Here is a 20,876-nt window from a genome sequence, read left to right as displayed (position 1 = left end):
TTATCTTGTTACAATGGCACATGTCAGTGGGGGGATATGATAGGCAGCATGTACACAGTTTGTCCTCATGATGTGTCGGGGAACCAAGGCGACAAAGGCTCATTGATGTGCGTGTGGAGTGAAGGCTGGCCCGTGTGGTCTGATCCAACAGGTGTCAGAACACACAGAGCACCGCAGTGTGTTGTGTATAGGGCTGTGTAGCCGCAGACAGGGTGGCCATGCTCACCCCTTCATGGAGACGGTATTCCCTAAAGCAGTGGTCTCTTTCCGCAGGTTGAGGAAAACAACAACGAGTTCAAGGTGTTGACTTGGTGTCCAAATTCCCCAGATCTCAATCCAACGAGCATCCATGGGATATGCTGGATAAACAAGTCTGATCCATGGATGCCCCACCAAATTAAATCCTTGACAGGCCTAAAAGTGACTAGTTAGATTTTCATGATTGGTTTTAAAAATGATCTTTCTAAATATGAAAATACATTTCTTGCAAAGTATTTGAATTGAGAAACTATAGGACAAAAAGGTGCACATCCCCTCTTCTCTTACAGGATTCAAAGGTAGTAGAGAGGACTCAGTTCTGTTTATTTCCTAACTAGAGACTGCTAAACTGTTCAACGATATGGGGATCTACGAAAGAGGGCTTTATATCAGAGAAAAATTAATGACATCATCGCCAAATATGGATAAATGGTGCTGGGTAGATTTTATTTGTATTTATGTGATACTTGGAGATAACCTAATGGACTGTTCCAATGGCTCCAGAGAGGAGATAAATAACATGAATGAGATTAAATTACTTTAAGGATTGCTCCTGTTCATTTCAAAGGTATATGTAACCCGCGACTACACCGTCTGAAGGGTTCCAGTAAATAACGTTTACCATGTTAATAAAATCAGTCCTCAAGCCTATTGAACTCAATATGGACCATAAAAAGGTCACTTAAGTCAGCCCAAGGCCTTATCCACATCAGCTCACAATACAGCAGATGGATTCACATTATAGGAAGCATGCATGCACAGCTGTTCCCAACCTTTTTCGACTCAGGGCCAATTCAAAATTAAAATACATTTCCGCGGCCAACATTCAACCATAAACAATATGGAGGCTAAATAAAGTTCTCAAATGACTTGTTATTTCATTTAGAGAAGGAGCTGCCCATCAGTAACAAACACAAACAAGAATCCAAAAAGTGAGGGGCTGTCTGCACTAGGCAAATTAATAACAATTGCATTTAGAAATTGAGAAATGCATTCTTATACATAACAATTGCACATATGTTACACACATCAGATGTAGTTAGGTAAATCACACATGCAATGGTGCAGAAAAAAACTAAAACATCAAAAACAGTGCATTAAATGAATAGGAATAAAACAAATGCTCTAAATGTAGGATGTAGGCTCAGCCAGGAGCAAGAGATTGCTTCTCGTCGAGCTCCCTGATCAGATCAAGAAGTTATAATTTAACCCCTGTATGGTCTTGGCCACCGTGCTGCAGCTCAGTTTCAGGGTGTTGGCAATCTTCTTATAGCCTAGGCCGTCTTTATGTAGAGCAACAGTTCTTTTTTCAGATCCTCAGACAGTTCTTTGCCATGAGGTGCCATGTTGAACTTCCAATAACCAGTATGAGAGAGTGTGAGAGCGATAACACCAAATTTAACACAGCTGCTCCATTCACACCTGAGACCTTGTAACACTAACGAGTCACATGAAAGTGTCATATCTTCAGTGTTGTCCCATGAAAAGATATAATGAAATATTTACAGGAATGTGAGGGGTGTACTCACTTTTGTGAGATACTGTATATATATATAAAAAAAAAGATACACATAAAGACCTGTACACCCAGTGTTGTATATATATACACACATATACATAATCAACATAGACACTTACTGTATAAACATATGCACACATTAAGAGGCATAAAGAAAGGCACAACAGTCAATATATGCAAAATAATGGCTCTTAAATCATTATTGATCCTCAGGGTGATGAAGGGCACGTAACAATACTAGCAGATTGTCCTTGTTAGACTACAACATATGCATATCATTACAATGAAATAATATTATTACAACTACCAATAAGAATCATTGTGGTTGTAATACAATTACAACTTAACATATATGGATATGTCATACAAGTCTTCGTCTTCTTTTTCAATCTGGCAGGATACAGCGGCTCGCCACAGGAACTCTATGAGCCTTTGTTTCTCTTGTATCCATGAATTTATGCATGGCTGAACACAGGTTACTGCAGGCTGTAACCATGCCGAAACAAAGAACTAACATACCCGTTACTCTATCACACACATAGACTCTCTTAGTGCTCTCATAACATTCCCCGACTAACTCTAGGAACCTCCCCATCCCAATTCCCAACCAATCACTCGACTCACACCCACAACTCTCACACTGTCCGTCAAACTGTGTTGACTGACAGTGTAAATCTTAACATTAAAACACATAAGAACATCAGCATTTCAACCAGTCTGTTACAATTATTAAAACATGGAGAAGGTATTGTTCGGAAACCTGGAAACTGTGGCCTTTAAAGAGCTTGGACATGTTATGCTTTCTCAGCCTCACCACTGATTTAGATCAGTGTTGGATTCATTTCATTCTGACGTTTCCATTTGAGATTTGATGTCATTTATCTATTCTCAATTTTATCTTTGTCATTTATTGTCATCTTGATGTTTTTATTTTTACTTATATTCACTCATCCCTTGTGAGAAAGATATTAATATCAACCACTTGGGATTTCACTGTCAGACCTCATTATTTTTATTTTCTTCATTTTACCTGCAAATAGGATCAAGCTAAGCACAATGATTTGTTGGATATTTGGATACTCTACAAGTATAGATCAAGAGCCTTTCCCTTGCAAATACGTGACAAAAATAAGAAAAGATACAATCACATCACCCAACATCCATCACGATAGAATCATCTTGAAAATGGGATAACAAGAGCAATGACAATGCTCAACTGTCATCTAACTCACAATGAGAAACATCTTGTGACCACACCAATTAAACATGTCACTACAATGCTACATACTAAGCTGTTTTAACCAACTTTTTAACCCTCATGTCATGTTTGTCCCCCTTTACTTTGGCATTCCTGGTTGGTTTAACATTAACACAAACAACATGTATCATCACACAATGTTATTTAACACCCATTACAGCTGTAAACAGTGTCTCTTACTTGAATAACTGCAGTGAATATACAAAGAATAGACATTGAAAAACAAAACTTCCAAAACTCCAAAACTAACATGGTTATCGATCTGGGTGTGTACTCTCTGGTGGATGAACATAATCTAGCATTACCCATTCTATGGAGGTAATCTTTGATCAGGAACATCATAGTTGTGATAATGTTGACCAAATGACTCAAAGTTTCAAGGTTCAAAGATACAGAGGCAATTCAAAGTGCCTTACATACTGTTGGCATTTAACACATAATAATTAAAAAGAAACACAATTTATGAAAGGGATAAAGACTGGTTGCAGCTAAAACTGCAATGATAAGGGTATTGGATATCAGGATAGGCAGCATTAAAAAGAATCAAAAGTTCTGATCAGCAAGTTTATATAGACAAATGCCAACTGTGGAGGATATCATACGGCCTTGAAGAGCGAGAACTTGTCAACATAAAAAAGATTTATTATAGACAACTTTTTCCACTCACATGCAAATATTCATTGTCTTCACAGATATACTGTACTTGGAATAAACTTCTCAGACATGCATACACTTAAAAACTTCCTCTGCCATGGGTTATAATACATGAGATAAAAACGATGAATAATTAATAAGTGGGCCAAACGGCTGGGAAGGAAGTTCTGAAATATTAACAAGTCATGCATATCTTAAATAGAAATTATGAAAAGCAGCAGCATTCACGGATATCAAATGAAGTTATTTGTTTGGTAAATTGATGGATGAAGTTGTGGATGCTATATTGTCTTTCCGATTTCAAACTGACCAACAGATTATGAAAGGTTGTAACGTTTAATGTTGCGTTCCTCTTGCTCTTGCTCTGTGTAGTGTACGGCTCCAGTAGCTGTCTCTATGGGTTTCCTATAATCTAGCTGGCTAATCTAGTAATAACCATTTTGGTACGCTTCTCCTAGCCAGCATGTGATGAAACATTGCTTTTCGCTAAACTGGTGTAAACCATCCTTAAAACTTCTTTGTTCACCTCAATGCTTTTATAGGTTTGAAAAAGAAGAACAAACATACTTGTTGCATTGTGTGCTTAAAAATGTAGTCTTTTTTAAGTTGGGTTGCTTTCGTAAATAAATCACACATTTTTTTTACTATCTACCATCTCTATATTTTAGCCCTCGATTGTGATTTGCTGACACACTCCTATATTTGTGTGACAATACGTTTCATGAGAAAAACACTCTCTTGGCACCATGTTAATATTTTGTAAATGTGATTAATGTACATAATCTGTAAATCAACATTATCCTTAAATATTAAAACCATAATCTACTGTCAGCACATTTAACAACACTCAAGTCGGTGTAACTGCATCTGGATTTCATTTTTCAGAATTTAAAGAAATGTGCCAGATAAATACAACCCGGTATTCAAAATGATGTCATCAGACTGGGTACCCAGAGACTCTTTAACATAGAATGCACCCCCTTATCTAATAAAAGAGGTTGCTCTTTCAATTGACACTGCTGCTTTCAGGCAATGGCTAGCAACCTTTGAGAAAAAAAAATAGATCTGAACATTTTAGTCATGTATAAGCCCTGTTTCAATCCACTTGTGTAGTAGAGAGCTCTTGATGCTTCTCACAGAAAAGCTTTTGCAGGCTATTAGGCTCAGATAATTTTCCAAACAAGCAAGTACAACCTCCTCCCCGAAGTCACTTCTCATGTGAAAATGAAATATACTCTTTGAAAACGCATTAAATAAATCACCTTTGTGCCGCTCGTCCAAATTTCTTTTCAGTGGGTGCTTTCTGCCCTCTGGCCTTATGCTTGGTGCATCAACAAACTTAGTTGGGCAACCTGCAAAAAGATGTGATTTATGGTGTACCATAAATGGTAAAGCAGAAAAAAACATACAGCAAGAATTACTGGCTGTTTTGGCAAATGTTTGTCTTGTTTTAATAGCACCCAACTACAGATCCAGGCAGAATTATGTGTGAATTTGTGTATATTTGTGGAGAGCATAAAACTTTGGGTTTGGATTCATGATGATAAACTGTCCCCGCAAAAGAAAAACAAACGAAAGAGAAAGACAGAGGTGAAAAGACAGAGAGCTGGTCAGAGAAATAAACAAAGAAAGACCAGCAGAAGAAAACAGTCAAGAAGTTAACACTAATGGGAACAGCAGAAAAAGACAGACAGGAAGTAAACACTATCAGGAACAGCAGATAGAAAGAGGCAGGAGATAAACACTAAAAGGGAACAGCAAAAGAAGACAAAAGAAAGAACAAGTTTTCTGCCCTGGCTACCATAACTGGGCAGGTTCCCAAGAAAAACTCTGCTTCAGAACTTCCGTTCAAAGTTTATGTCAAGGAGGTTGAAAAGTAGGACCCAACTGCAGCATAAAGAGGTGGAATACAAGTTCAAACAAAAAGCATGCTTTTATTATAAAAAAGCCGTTTAATAAAAATACATGATAAATACTTCACTTGGTACGTGAAGGATGACAACGAACTGACTAAGAACACAAGGGAAAGCAGGACTAAATACAAAGGGACTAATCACTACACAAGACACAGCTGGGGAGGGGAGGCAGAAATACCAGGGCAACAGGGACCAACAATGAAACAATCAGACACAAGGAAAACCAAAGACAGGAAGTAAACCACACATGACACAACAGAGGGAGAACATTTCAAAATAAAACAGGAAACTAAAACACAAAACAAGGATCATGAAAGTTTAATCAGAAAGCACTGTAAAACTGTAAAACACACAACAAAAGGTACATAATTTTCCAGCATGGAAATTATCCAAGATATCATACAATTTCCGCATAATAAACGATGTGTTAGCTTAGTGCTAACTAACGGTTAGCATAAATCGATGTAGCTATGAATTTACAGCAGTATTTTCATTATTTATAAATGTACTCCTCACACACACTCTTTATGAACAACAGTGAAGTAAGACAGCATGAAAATACTTACAGGCATATGTTTTCTTATACAGCGACGACAAGTAGAAAAGTGTGTCTGAATACATGTGGGACTTCTGCATCACTATGGCAACACTGAGGATACAATATAGAACTCAGAGCATTGCAATTGCTACCTTTGCCCACTAGGTGTCTTTTTGACCTACATAAACAACTGGGCAACAAAAGAAGAGAAGAATAAAGCAAAGCAAGAGCGTGAAAGAGTTTAAAAGACTCAAAGAGCTGGTCAACAGCAGTCAGAAAAAGAAGAGAGTCAGGAATTAAACACTTAAGGGAACAGCAGAATAAGACAGAGAGGAAATAAACACTAAAGGGAACACGGTATGGGCTGTTGGAGTGTTTAAAGAATGGTTTATGGAATCGCTGCACATTATCCCTTACTAAAATAAAGTTTAAACGTTTTCCTAGAAGAGTTTGACATTATTTAGAACATTCATCCAAATCTTTTTTAAATGCCACAGGACCGATGGATGAAATGTTAAAGCAGGTGCTTTCCTGGGTAAAAAAAGGGAATGTCGATCACAAAAACTGGCTTTCTTTGCTAGTCAACCTTACATAATTCCCCAGATATAATGCAATTGGCCAGTTAAAAAGTGTTAGCCCAAAGCCCTATAGATGAATGTAAAGCAGTGTTAATAGGTCGCACAGGGAGCAGGTTTGCTCTCATTCATCAAACACCTTTTCTCATTAAGTATTAAAGGCAGGCCGATAGAGGCTGAGGGATGGATCGATCCAGCAAGCCAGGGATCTTTAACCTAGATTGTTCGCTGCTACGCTCAACGAAGGAGACCGAGTGCAAACACACACACACACACACACACACACACACACACACACACACACACACACACACACACACACACACACACACACACACACACACAAAAACTGAATTATAGAGAAATGTACATGTGTGCAGGAAAATTAACAAACAGCAGCCAAGGACGATGCAGACTCGATACCCTGAGGGTATACAGTAGAGACGCAATTATGCAGCGAGAGGTGGCAAACACACTATTAAACACACACACACACACACACACACACACACACACACACACACACACACACACACACACACACACACACACACACACACACACACATAGAAACAAATAAAAAGTTGGAAATTGAAGACGAGAACTGTTTGGGTAAGAGTGTATAACGACCCCTTAGTACTGTTTTAGGGGAGGACTGTTTGTGAAAGAATAAACAATACTTTGATAAAGTATACACCAGTTTGTTGCTACAAAATGACAAATCGCATCACATTTTTTATGAATGCTAACATGCACTGGTCCAAACTCAGGTCCTATTGGTTGTTAATGCACTAAAATATTTTCATGCACATTTTGAAGCAAGAAAAGCTGGATAAATGGCAACATTTGATAAACCTTCCTGGAAGACGGATATGCCTCTGTTGAATGAATTCTGACCCAGTGAACATTTAGCTTACTTGTCTGATCAGCCGTTTCTTAGAGATGTATTGGCTAATGTTTTTTCTGGTTTGGTGTAAAGCTTGGTTGTTAATGTGGTGCATTTTGCTGATTGTTGTTAAAGCATTCTGGAAAAAAAAGTAGTATCTTGTTAAAAGGGTCGCTGCTTTATGCGTGAAATCAAATTTGCTTTCTGATATTTAAACGTAAGCAGGTGGTGAATTAAGTTCCACACTGGTTGTTTTCAAACATCTAAAATGATTATCAGGAATTGTTTGTCGACTGTTTTCTCACTGCAAGGATTGTGAGTCCAAGGACATGGATTATGAATTTTTGTTCCCCTGGATTTACATAATGTTTTTAGTTTTTTTCCTACCATATGAAACCCCTTAGGGGCTCTGTACTAAATCATGCAAAGTTGTTTCTGTCCCTAACTACCATTTTTTCTTGGCTCACTTTATAAGTAGGGATCATTTTTATGATCAGATGGTCTTATGTTCCCCAGATTTATAAAGCCCAGTCCTACAAGGGTGCTTCCCAGGTATATATGTTTTCAGGAAATGTTCCCTAAGTCCTATGTTCTCAGGTTGTTTGCTACCAGGTTCCTATGTTCCCATGGTTTAGTCAATGTTCCATGGGTTTTATGTTTCCAAGGTCCTATGTTCCCAGTGTCCTGTTTCTATGGTTATATGTTAAAACATCCTATGTTTTCATTGACTATGTTCCCAGGCTTATATGTTTTCAAGGTCCTATGTTTCTAATAATAAATAACACAATACACTTTATTTATGAATCACCTTTCATGCAATGTGCAGCCCAAAGTGCTTTACAGAGTAAGACAAGATACAAAATAGTGACTACAGTGAAGAATATTATTAAAAACAAGTGATAAATACACAAACAGAAAGAGTTATATGTAATGAATAGCCAAATTAATAAGATTGGTCTTTAAGTTCCAATAGAGTTTGCTGTTCTAAGATCCAATAGGGGGCGGTTTGGGGCCATGAAAACAGACTGCAGCCTCCCCAGATTTATTGTGATATACTCTAGGTACTTCTAAAAGAAAGGCATTAGCGGATCTGATTGTTCTTGCAGGGTTATAAAATCCTACAAGGACAAGGTTTAATTTCCAGAGGTCTTGTGTTCCCAGGGTACTATGATCTCCAAGACCTGTATCCTTAATCTTTTATGTTCCCAATGCCCTATGTTCCTATGGTCCTATGTTCCTTGGGTAATATGTTTTGAAAGTCCTATGATCTCAAGGCGAGAGACGGCAGGCAAAAACATAATGTTTCATGCACTGGTCAATTCTGAGATTTAGTGCTATTTTGATTCCATAACATGTTTTCTTTCAGGCTTTTGGAAGGAATACGTACAAAATACACATTTAGGTGTTTATTTTAGGCTACGTGCCCACGACAACGCTCTGAAGCAAAAACGCAGATGTCCGTTTTTCCCCTCCACAATTTATCTGCGTTTATCTGCGTTCTCACGAGCGTTTTGGGGGTGGATATCTGTCTATCCATGGGAACAGGGAAAACGTATAAAACTCATAATACTCGCAGTTTGCCGATGAAGTAAGCACGCCCCGGACGTAGGTGGCAGTAGCAACAATACCAAATGCCTGTTTTGTGGCTACTTCCTCCGCGTCAGTTAGAAGAAAATGGCGAAGCGCGGCGGCAATAACAGTACGCCTAGTTCAAACTTTGTTTGGACAGATGAGGAGGTCCAGTTGCTGCTAAACACAACTTTAAACTACAAAGCCAGGAAGGCAGTGGATAATGTTGATTGGGAGAGTGTCCAAAACAAATATACTGAAATATGGGAGTCGTTCATGGAGAACTACCCACTAAACGACCCAAAGTACCCTCATGCTAAGGACCAGGTTAGCAAAGGTCATGTTGCAACCAAAATTAAAGCCGTGCGCATAAAATATAGGCATGCTGTGGACACCCAGAGCCGTAGTGGGCACGGGAGGGTGGTGTCTTTGTTTTTCGAGCTATGTGATGAAATTTGGGGTACCACCCCTGCCTCCACAACAGTAGAGCATGGCCTCGAAACGGCAGACGTAAATGATGGGGCAGCAGAGCTGGGCGGTGTAGAACTAGCAGAAGCAGAAGAATCGGTGCAGGAGGACAGCTCATCTTCGGAGCCGGGCGGAGAAACTCTTTCGAGGAGGAGACACTTACTTCAGGTAAAACTATGTGTTTGACGCTAGTGTTAGCCCCAAACATCATGGCAATGTAAGGGGCACCTGTCCTGTTCCGGGTGTGTGTGTGTGTGTTTTGTTTTTATAATGACAGTGAGTAAAAAATATTGTTTACACGAATTACAAAGGACAGTTGTGCTTGCCAGATGCACAATTACACTCGTTATTGTTTGGATGTTGAAATGGTTTGGATGTCACAATGTTCCAGTCCTACCGTTTTGACACAATTCAAGTGAAGTGTAGCCCACTGAAGTTGGTATCCCTATTGGTCTGTAACTGACAATGGCACAATATTTGAAATCGCGTTAACACACACACACACACACACACACACACACACACATAGCCCACACACACACACACACACACACACACACACACACACACACACACACACACACACACACACACACACACACACACACACACACACACACACACAGAGAGAGAGCGCGCAAACGCCTACAGCATTGCTGCAGTGGGCCTAAAGACAATCTTTTGCACACAACCGAAATTGCATACAAGACCTACAACAAGACCTGCATACAAGACCTATACAAGACCTGTAATATTGTCACGAAGGTGGATTGTGCATGCATGTTGTACAGGACAAGGACAGATGCACTATTATAAGTCCACTAATGTTTGCTTTGGTCTGTTATTTTGTAGGCCAAACTCAACAGCTACAAGACAAGCAGGCTTCAGAAGAAAGTGCGGAGCGATGAACACCATGAAGCCCTCCAAATTAAAAAGAGGATTGCCGACATCATGGAGAATTCGGAAAGGGAACACAGTTCCAGAATGGATGCATTAGTGACTGCCCAAACCAGGATGAGCCAGTCTTTTGAAACTCTTGTGAGACATTTCACCTCACCCTCATACAGACCAAACATGGCTTTCTCACACAACGCGCCCACATACCTACAGCCCATGGCCTCCTCAAGCTACTTACCACCTGCCATGCCCTCCTCCCACCAATACATACCACAAGAACCACACATGCCCTCCTATAACCCATACATGCCACCACCAGAACCAGCTAGAGCCTCATGCCAGTCAGACACGGCACCACCAGCACCATGTACACAGACACGATACATGGCCACCTCGCACACCTCACCTCACTCGCACACCTCACCTCACTCGCACACCTCACCCATGGCCTCCTTAAGCACATATGTGCCCCCCTCCCACCCATTCATGACACCAGAATCACCCATGCCCTCCTCTCACCAATACTTACCACAACCACCCAGGGCCGCCTCCTACACAGACCAGCTGCTTTCAGAAAGCACTGATGAAGAAGACCAGGTTGATCTTCTTTCATTGTAAGTAGCCTAGCCGTGCTTACATACTGTCAAATGACTTGTTCAACGTTGTTGCCGTTGATGCTACCTCATGTGGCTATGCAGGCCGATTTTCGAGTGTACTTTATATTTCTATTTTTGTACAGTGTTACTGTATATTTGGTTTATGGCTGTCTTTGCATGATGTTCACATGCACTTTGTCCTGAATATTTGACATAAAAGGGTTTTTTATGTTGCGTTGCACCTTAGTAAAACTGTCATTTGCACTATATACATTTTTTGGGGGATTTATGTTTTCTGTATTTATGTTTCAACAAGATAAAATACTTGATTTCCCCCCTGATTTGCATGTGTTATTGAGAAAAGTCTTACACACCTCATTTTGACAGGTCACGAACATCTACTGGACAATCAGTTACCAACAGAATGCTCCCCCTTGTTGTCCTCATTTGTCATCATGTCTGCTAATTCTATGTAGTTACACAGAAAGTGTTACAACTGAAATCATAGGAGATATGACGTTTAAACAGTTGTCATATTGCAGAACCACTAAACATAGTAATCATAATCTTAGTAAATTAATGCAGGTTATTTTGACAAAAAAGGGTTTTATTCATTACCTGTTGTAATTACTGAGAACGAGTACATACAGTCATGAACACAACACATCACAAGTTCTGGTAGACTGATCACAAAACAATATCAACACCAAAAAAATAATGTGCATAAACATAAACACAGGTGTCACCAGTAACTGTTTTACTGGCAAACAAGCTGATTTTAAAAGAACATATTATGGGTCCAGATACTTGGTGAGGACTCTCCTCACCCGCTTTCCACCTGCCTCGTTGCAGTCTGTGGTATAATTGTTCCTCTGTGTGGGAGGTTGCTGGTCCCGATCCATTTGCACGGCTTCCTCTTGTGCATGGTGATTCACGGTCTCGTGGCAAGCCTCACAGTAGTTGTTGAGGACAAAACAGGCATAAATCACAGTAGGCAGGTCACTGAGATTTATGTCCATTTGTCGCTTCAGGCAGGCGAACCTGGCCTTGAGGCGACCGAATGCACACTCTATGACCATACGAGCCTTGCATAGGGAGAGGCCAAAGTACTGCTCAGAAGGGGTTGCGCCTCCATTTGCATATTCCTTCATCAGGTATGGCAGGAGGGGATAGGCCGGGTCTCCCAACAGGAAGATGGGGATGGCTTCCTCATCCTCCACTATCTGCTTCTCCAGTGAGGGAATCTTCCCAGTCTTCAAAAAACTGTTGACTTTCGAGTTGGCGAACATCCGGGCATCATGCACACTACCTGGCCATTTCACCACCACATCCATGAATCTGCAACACAAATGAAGCATCATGACTTTAAGGTTTTTTTAAAAGAGAAAACCCCCACAACATGTACATTTCTAACAAAAATAGATTAATGAATGGGTGTGTAAATATAGCTAAATGTTGTGTCAATATGGTACTGTAGGCTTATTAATATAGACTACATGTATATTGGGCTATATTGGCTACATTCTGTTAATTTTTTTTGTTACAAGGCTATTGGATGGGACAGACTGCTCTGTGCCCAATTGAGTGATGGTGGTGTATAGCTGATGTCTTTGGAGTGATAAACTGCCTGTAGCCTTACCTGTACTTATGGTCACATACAGCTTGGACGTTCAGCGAGTATCTTCTCTTCCTGTTTATGTAGTCAGTGGCGTTCACAGGCGGCTGTTTGATATCGATGTGTGTCCCGTCTACTGCTCCTAGACACTGGGGCATCCCATGGTCTTCTAGGAACCCAGCCACTAGCTCCTCAGTATCCGGGACAGTGAATGGCAGCTTTATATATTTGGGTCCGAGATGAACCGTAATTGCACGGCACGTGTCTCGTACGATCCTCGACACCGTAGATCTCCCCAGACCAAATGAATTTGCTGTTTTGCGGAGGCGCCCCTCATCGCTAAGATAGTACAGTGTACATGCCACCTTCTTCAGAGGCAGCACTGGCTGTCGCATATTAGTCGATTGACCCTCGATGTGAGGACGAAGTAGGTCAGTCAGGGCATAAAGGGAGTCTTTGGTCATGCGGAAATTTTCGTACCACGCTTGCTCGTCCACCACATCATTAACGAAGTTCTCCCACCACTCGGAGCTTCTCCCTGGCCTCGTCCACACTCGTCTCTCACTTCGTCGTGTCTCCTCCTCCGGTGCGTCAATAATGTCCAATATCCGTTGGTATCGTCTCCTATGGTCTAAATGACTCTCGGTAAAGAGTCTCGCCATTTGTTGGCCTGCATGCATACCATTCAACGCGGCTACTGCTACACGTTCATCCATGTTTATCAAAGGGCAGGCTCAAATTTGGCGCTAGAACGTCACTTCCAGATGCCTGTGCAAAAAAAAAACCTGTGCAAAAAACGCACTTCTGCGTTTTGAACTGTTCCTACGGCGACGAGAGACTGGAACGTTTTCAAGATCTCCACTTTGAGGGGCGTTTGCGTTTTCTCCGTTTTCAACTCCTAAAAACGCCGTCGCCGTGTGCACGATAGGCACATCTGTCGAAATGTTCTACGTTTATCTGTCGTTACCGTTGTCGTGGGCACGGGGCCTTACTCTAGTTTGTTTATTTGCATCCGTAGACTTCTCCTAAATTCCCCAGAAGTTAGCATTCTAACGCAACATATAGTACCGCGACCGCTGATTGCACCATGTAATCACAGGTATCATTGTAAAACTCCGTCTCTCCTGCACAATGTCATCGGATCCAAATATGGTCATTTCCTTTGTATCTGCAATCAATCGTGAAAGAACAAAGGGGGCTTGAGACCAAAAACAAAATCTCATTGACCTGTGTCAATTTCTAACAACGGGATTCGTTCAGATGCGTCACGTTGTGTTCTATGACACTTCCTGGTTTAAGTTTCCGTGATACATTTCAACTTCAAAATGAACAGCGAAAAAACGTTCACAGAGAAGACGACAACAATTGTCACTTGCACGAAGCAAAGTAAAACTAAAAACAAATGAACCCGAACATGAACCTTCACGGAGTGTGTCGATGTGCAAGCTGTCATCCAAACAACAGGAGGGTTTAGATAGCGCCACACAGCAGTGGCTGATTTCTCGTGGAGCGCGGTTGAATAAACTGCTCACTGGGTTGATTTTGTTCAGGTCCTATGCTCGGTTACTCAGTTTTCAGTTGTAATGTGTTTTATGAATTCTATATGTTTGTAGTCGAGGATTACATTAGATATTGTGTCTGTAAATAGTGTCTTCAATAAAAAATAAATGGAATTTGACAATGCATATCTTTAAAGGTTGTTTTCTTAAAATGAGTTTTTTCATATATTGGGAGCAAGACATTTCCACTTCAGTAGCATTTACATACACCCAAGGTTCCAGTTTTATTCCTATCAATATTCTGAAGGATTTTACAGAAGGATTTGTTGATATATTATTCATAGCCTGAATTACATAACATTTTATACCTAAAAACATAGTGAAATTGGATATGTTACGTCTGTATTTATCCAATGTTCAGAATTGTGTTCCTGAAATGTATTAAAATATGGGCATATTTTATTAGATAATGGCTCATTTGCATATTTAAACATGCTATCTCAGAAAACTTGTAATACAAACAACTTTTTTCTTAATGTACCTAATGAGCTGGAGAAATTTCAAGCTGATATCTTTAAGAAAAATTACCCTTTTCACCTGTAGTGTCTCGCCTTAAAGTATTATGTTCCCATGGTCCTATGTTCCCAGCGTACTATGTTCTCAAAGTCCTATGTTCTTAAGGTTTTATGTTCCATATGTCCTATGTTCCACGGGTCGTATCTCCAAGATTCTATGTTCAAGTATCCAATGTTCCCATTGTCTATGTTGCCAAAGTCCTATGTTCCCAAGGTCCTTTGACCCCATGGTTATACGTTTTCAAGGTTCTATGTTCCTAAGGTTGTAGTTTCTCAAGGTCCTATGTTCCCAGGGTCCTATTTCCAGGGTTCTATTTTCCTGTTAACTATGTTACCAAGGTCCTATGTTCCCAATGTCCTATGTACCCAGGTTCCTTTGTTCCCTAGGTTCTATGTTCTCGGTGTTCTCTGTTCCTAGGCTATGTTTCCACACCATGTTTTCATTACCAACTAAATACATATTGACGCAAGCTCTGAAGACCTTGAAATTACTTTTGTTACGCTATATGTACTCCTTTGCATTTTTTAGGTTTAGGCAAAACGGTATGGTTTGGATTAAGATAAGTACATTTTTTGCCAACTTTGGATGGTCACCAAAGTATTGTGCTCAGCTCTGAAGCACTCACTGAGAACCTGTAAAACATTATATAACTTGACATGAGCTTTTGTGGGAACTCATTGGAAATGAATCAATGGCAACATGGAACCTTTTGAAAAGTTGACTGTTATGTTTCAACAGAAAATGTATGTGAAACATTCAACTCTGGAAACATAGATATGCTCTAAATGAATGTTAACAACTGCACAATTAACAAATGAAATGCCTGTAAACAATTCATCTGGGTCATAACATGTTGTTTAAGGCTGTCATTTTCACTAGAAACGCTCAGGCTAGAAGTAAAACTAACACACACACCCACACATACACGCACGCACGCACGCACACACACACACACACACACACACACACACACACACACACACACACACACACACACACAGGTTGATGGGGGCCATTTGTTCTCTTTGACATGTCGTTTCCTCCTGGCTTTCAGGAACGTCTGTAGATTTCCACTTTCTCTTGAGTCTTTGGATTCTGCTACATCTCTCCTTTTGATTGTGTTGTCTTTCATTATATATACAGATGTTTTAGTAATGCAGCAGACTGTTTTGTTCTTATTCTTTTGTTATGGTCTTGACCTATCACTCGAGTATTTTGTTTCTGTTCATCTCCTCTAATTTTTTCTCTATTTTCCCCGTCAGTAACCGTTGTAAAGGATAATTATAGTTATTTTCTTTTCTGGGCAGTGTTTTTCTACAAGTTGCCATTGTGATGATTGATTGTGTTCAGAACACTACACTACACTGTAGCTTCACTAGCTTTAAAAGCTCCTCTCTGGTACACAAACACAGAAATGTCCAGAAATACATTCTTTCAACATAACACCAATACATTTTTAATCTAACTGTGTGTCGGAATAATGTCAGCGGCAGTCCTAGAAATAGAATTTTAACTAGTGTATATTACATAACCCCAGGACTTTCCAGGCTTAGTTTGGTGCATATTGGATAGAAACACCATGTCAGCTGGGGAAACCTTTTTACATCAGCCTCCTTATGCTATCTACAAGAAAAGTATATATTATGCAGGCAGGATGTGTTAAAGAACTGGATTCTTATTTTCATCACATAATGAAGTCAGTACTGCTGAAGGAGCGCTGTGGAATGGTGCGGGATGGCTGACCAGGTCAAACATTGGGAAGCTGAAAATAGTAAGCCTGAGCAGAGGAAGAGCAGCCAAGATTCTGAATGCTAACGAAGTATGCTATATAACAGGGATATACAAAAATAATTCAATGGGGTCCAGTTAGAGAAAATATCCTCAAGCAAAAATCTGGAGCATCATAATGTTTCACTTGCGTTATGAATTAGTTTGATATACAGTATATTCAAGTAGCCTAGTAGCTGTATTAATGTCTGGATATACAGTAATCAACAGTTGAGTGAAAAATTAAATAAAGAAAGTACAATAACCCACCTATACATAAATATAATACTTAAGAAAAAAACATTAATGGTCCCACAGAGGGGAAATTTACATTGTGAATTTGACCCAGAGTGTTAGGAGCAGTGGGCTGCCATATGTACAGCACCCGGGGAGCGGTGTAGGGAATGGTGCCTTGCTAAGGACACCTCGGTAGCACTTGGTCTTTCAGGGACTTCAACTTGTGACCTTCCGGTTCCCAAGCAAAGTCCCTGTGGATTTCATCACCACCCCCCTATAAATATGTTTCATAATCTTCTCGGGCCGCATTTAAAAATAAAATAGCATTTTTATAATGTTGCATCTTAAAATAAAGTGTAGCACTAGCTTGAGTTTCCCTTTTTCTTTGATTGCTTCACATCTTGACTTAGCAGTCTCATAGTTTGTTTAGAATATATCAGTGTCAACACATCTTAACAACTGAACACTTTGACAGTTTCTCATTCTGTCCCTTATATCCCACCCCCCACTGTCTTTTGTTCAGTGAGAGAATTGAGCTCTAGCTTGTCCTGCCAGGAATTAAATTCTGCTTATTTTCTGTGACCTCAGTTCAGACTTGAGTGGGTATGATTGGTCAAAAACTGTGTGCTTTGTCTCATAGTGGCATTTCACATTGACACTCTGTCCGTCTTCACCCCCTGTCTGCACCGGTTAGAATAGAAGCACCCCGTCAGAATTGAGAATCCCTAAGTAATTGATTGATTCTAGGTCCGGGTCCGTATAGGTCAGCATCGGCGTCTGTGTCCGGACCCGGGCCGCGGTCCCCCAATTGGTGATGCCCGATATATACTTTTAATCCATCTGTTTTCTCGTTCAAGGTACAGTATATGCGCCTGAAGGTCAAACTGCTAGGCGAAGGTAGATGATTTTTTCCCCAATGTATTCTTGTAAAATGTAGTCTTTCTCAATTAACTTGAACAAATACAGTTGTTTTAAGCAATCCTTTCACAGAAATAAAAAATTGATATTAAAGAGGGAATTTTAATCTCTTCAACTTCCTAACACAAACTCAGATTATAATAAAAAATGTTAAGCTACTAATGCCAAGACTTTGTCAAGAATCCAGTGAATATTTCAAAAGGAAATGTTTCTAATCCTGTAAATTAGTTTTTTTTTTTTCTTTTTTATGAAAATAACAATGTACATGACAATATCAAAGTAAAAGGATAACACTTTCTTAATGGTTTTGATGACTCAAAACTTTTAAACTTTATCTGGAGCCCATCCATAACTGTCTACTTAGTCATATTTTGACAAACACATGGCAACTGCGATGTTGGCAATTTTTTCTATAGATATTTTCATTCTTTTTGTTCACTGTGAAAACCTGTCACTGCTGGACTTCATTGTTAAAGCCATGAATACAAGCTGACTGCACCTGCTGTTTTCTGTGAGGGAGCAAACTATTATTTTATAGCCTTGCGGGGATGATGCTTTGGTACTCAAAAGACCGATTGCTTTATTCAACCATGCGCAAGTGTCAGAGAGATGTGAGATGCACTGAGTTTTATTTCAATGTTGTTTTGCAGAACAACAAACCATCGATGTGCAAGGATTTTGGTCCAAAATCGTCAAAAGCTGCCAAATATATTTGCAAACGGTTTGCTTGTTGATGCAATTCTAGAAGTCTAAACTATACAATTCAGTAGCATAGAAGGTTAGAGCCATGACTTAGGGTTAGGGTTAGTGTGTTGTTGTGGCACAGGGGTAGATGGTGAAAAGGTCTCTAATTGGAAGTTCAGTAGTTAAATCCCGAACCCTTCCAATCAACATGACAATTTGTCCTTGGGCAAGATACCTAACCTCAATTTGATCCCAATGGAAAGGCTAAAAATGTGTGAATGTTAGTTTCCCTGAGCAGGTGACACCTTGTATGGCAGCCTTTCGCTCTGGATAAACGAGTGAATGGATAAATGCTGATGTATATACTGTATGTAAAAGTGTTTGGAGGGGTTACAAAAACTGTAAAAGATCTATCTAAATGTAGCCCTTTTTTTTTTTTTTGTTGCTGACCAAAACTGAGAACCTCTAACAAATGTGATCCAACATTCAAGTTGTTTTTTTTTAACCTTTGAAAGCGACTAGTCAATAGAAAGTTACCAGAATCATAGAGGATGAGAGAGGATTCGCCCGGGGGGCATATGAAAAGTTGACACGGGGTGTCTGGGAGGGGCACAGAAACTCATTATTGCCTGTCTGATTCCTGACGTCTCTGGAGACCGAGGATGTGCCTGTGAGGCAGCGGCAACAGAGCTCAGTCAATTCCAATTCAAAGTTATTAAAAGTAGACAAAGTCTAGTGGAAAGGTAGCTAATACTCAAAACACCTCAAAGTTTGTTTAAGAGTTTCAGCCACTGCTTACGCCACAGGCAGAGATACAGGTACAGCAATGAATGTTTTGTGAAAAGCCCTGAATCTATTAGGTTTCTAAAACTTTGCGTGAGAGAGTAAGGCTAGAAAAACAAGAAGGAAACCAGATGTTCCAGAAAAAAGATATGAAAGACTTGAGACTTCGAAGCTATGATGAAGCCACTGAAACAATCAATTTGCTCTCAATTAAAACATCTATCAAGCTATGTTTAATTAGTAAATCATTTGTAGCATCTTTGCCAACAACTCCTCACACTTACAGAACAAAATATATTGTTTGTCTTAAAAAAACAGCCAGAACCAAGGAGCATCAAACACAGTGTCAGTCACTTCTCTTGAACTCGGCAACAGGCAACGTGGATCAAAAACAAATCAAAATATTTTTGTATTGTCTATATTCAGCCCAAAATATATCCAGGAACACATTATAGTGTACCCTTTCGAAACAGTTTGCTCTGGACAGGGCAAGTAGCATGGATTTGGCTACAATATTTTCAACATGGCGGCCAGGATGCAAACAATGGTCAGTTTAATCAGAGTTCAGGATTATTGACTGACAGTTTGTTTGACAATAGTTAGGTCAGATGGATTGTTTTCCTTCAGAATCAGTCATCCAAAATCCTTTATTGGTCCCACAGCGGGGAAATGCACAAGTGGTGTGATTTCAGGTGAAGTAAAATGTCCTAAATGCAATTTACAAAGCTGCTGGAACCGAGGGTTGGCTGACTATGCTGGGATAGCTTTGTATGTCTGTACAGGCAAAATGGTCACTGATCTCTGCCAAGAAATAATTCCCCAACTTGGTTTACCATTACTGTTGTTGGAAAAATCTCACTCTTCACCGGCTTGAGTTTCAAAACAGGATACATGCATTTATTATCCTTGCAAGAATGGAAGTAGTCATCACAGTGTCCTTCACTTGCTCTGTAGGTGATGACTACTACCATTCTTGCAAGGATACTAAATACATGTATCCTGTCATATACACTTGGGCCTTCTTTATCATGTAGACTTCTGTCCTTGCATGATTACGTTCAGTATTTTCCCCACAACAGTGTGAAGATTGCGAGACGCAATTCATGTTTGTGTGAGTTATATTTGTTATACTTTCCCTTTTATTTGTTTTATTCCCCAATTTGGAAAAGTCCTCTATTTCCGCAGTTTGAAGTAGTTATGGTAACGTAGAGGCTTACCATGTCCACCTTCTAAATCCGTAAACTAGATCCTTTCACTTAATCTTTGCAACTAAAGCATATTTCTCCATAATGGTTGACTATTCCTAAAAAGGGCTAATTAGTTTGGTATGACGCCAATACCCAAGTAAGGTATATAATATGCAGCGAGTTGGTCTTAATAGCAAACGAAAAACCAACAGTGAATGACCCTGAACGGGTTCCTTTTGCTATTATGACAGGATCCCTGCACATTATCACACTTATTACTGTTACGCTCAAAACGAGCAACTAGTTGAACCCACACTACAAACACCAAAGACGAAGGGTGGAGTGGAGTGAAATTGGTTTATCTGTCAGAAATAGGATTGGGTCCGGGAGTAGTGGCTGTGTTAGGAAAAGGGAGGAGCAGGCGTGGAAATCCAGTGGACGGAGCAGGGGGAGAATAGGAAGGATGGCCCAGGGAA

At 39.9% G+C, this 20,876-nt stretch overlaps 2 protein-coding genes across 2 annotated transcripts; one reads left to right on the top strand and one right to left on the bottom strand.

Moving 5' to 3' along the window:
* Nucleotides 1-9,023: 9,023 nt before the first annotated feature.
* On the top strand, nt 9,024-11,739 carry LOC134859750 (uncharacterized). Its single transcript, XM_063876438.1, has 2 exons — nt 9,024-9,809; nt 10,494-11,739. The coding sequence occupies exons 1-2, from the start codon at nt 9,279-9,281 to the stop codon at nt 11,154-11,156; spliced, it is 1,194 nt and encodes a 397-aa protein (XP_063732508.1). The 5' UTR covers nt 9,024-9,278; the 3' UTR covers nt 11,157-11,739.
* A 73-nt stretch (nt 11,740-11,812) lies between these two features.
* On the bottom strand, nt 11,813-13,733 carry LOC134859746 (putative nuclease HARBI1). The gene is made up of 2 exons (XM_063876433.1): nt 12,774-13,733; nt 11,813-12,472 (listed from the first exon to the last, which is right to left on the bottom strand). Exons 1-2 carry the CDS (start codon nt 13,463-13,465, stop codon nt 11,926-11,928), a joined length of 1,239 nt encoding a protein of 412 aa, XP_063732503.1. The 5' UTR covers nt 13,466-13,733; the 3' UTR covers nt 11,813-11,925.
* Between the last annotated feature and the right edge of the window lie 7,143 nt (nt 13,734-20,876).

Source organism: Eleginops maclovinus, chromosome 23 (assembly GCF_036324505.1).
Source record: "Eleginops maclovinus isolate JMC-PN-2008 ecotype Puerto Natales chromosome 23, JC_Emac_rtc_rv5, whole genome shotgun sequence".
Lineage (NCBI taxonomy): Eukaryota > Metazoa > Chordata > Actinopteri > Perciformes > Eleginopidae > Eleginops > Eleginops maclovinus.
Note: the sequence above shows the minus strand (reverse complement) of the source record. Positions and strands in the feature narration are given on the sequence as shown.

What these genes read in the sequence shown, in the direction of transcription:
- LOC134859750 (XM_063876438.1), top strand. Translation starts at nt 9,279, where the DNA reads ATGGCGAAGCGCGGCGGCAATAACAGTACGCCTAGTTCAAACTTTGTT. An exon ending in GGAGGAGACACTTACTTCAG is followed by an intron (nt 9,810 to 10,493) that starts GTAAAACTATGT and finishes GTTATTTTGTAG; the next exon opens with GCCAAACTCAACAGCTACAA.
- LOC134859746 (XM_063876433.1), bottom strand. Translation starts at nt 13,465, where the DNA reads ATGGATGAACGTGTAGCAGTAGCCGCGTTGAATGGTATGCATGCAGGC. An exon ending in GTATGTGACCATAAGTACAG is followed by an intron (nt 12,473 to 12,773) that starts GTAAGGCTACAG and finishes TTTGTGTTGCAG; the next exon opens with ATTCATGGATGTGGTGGTGA.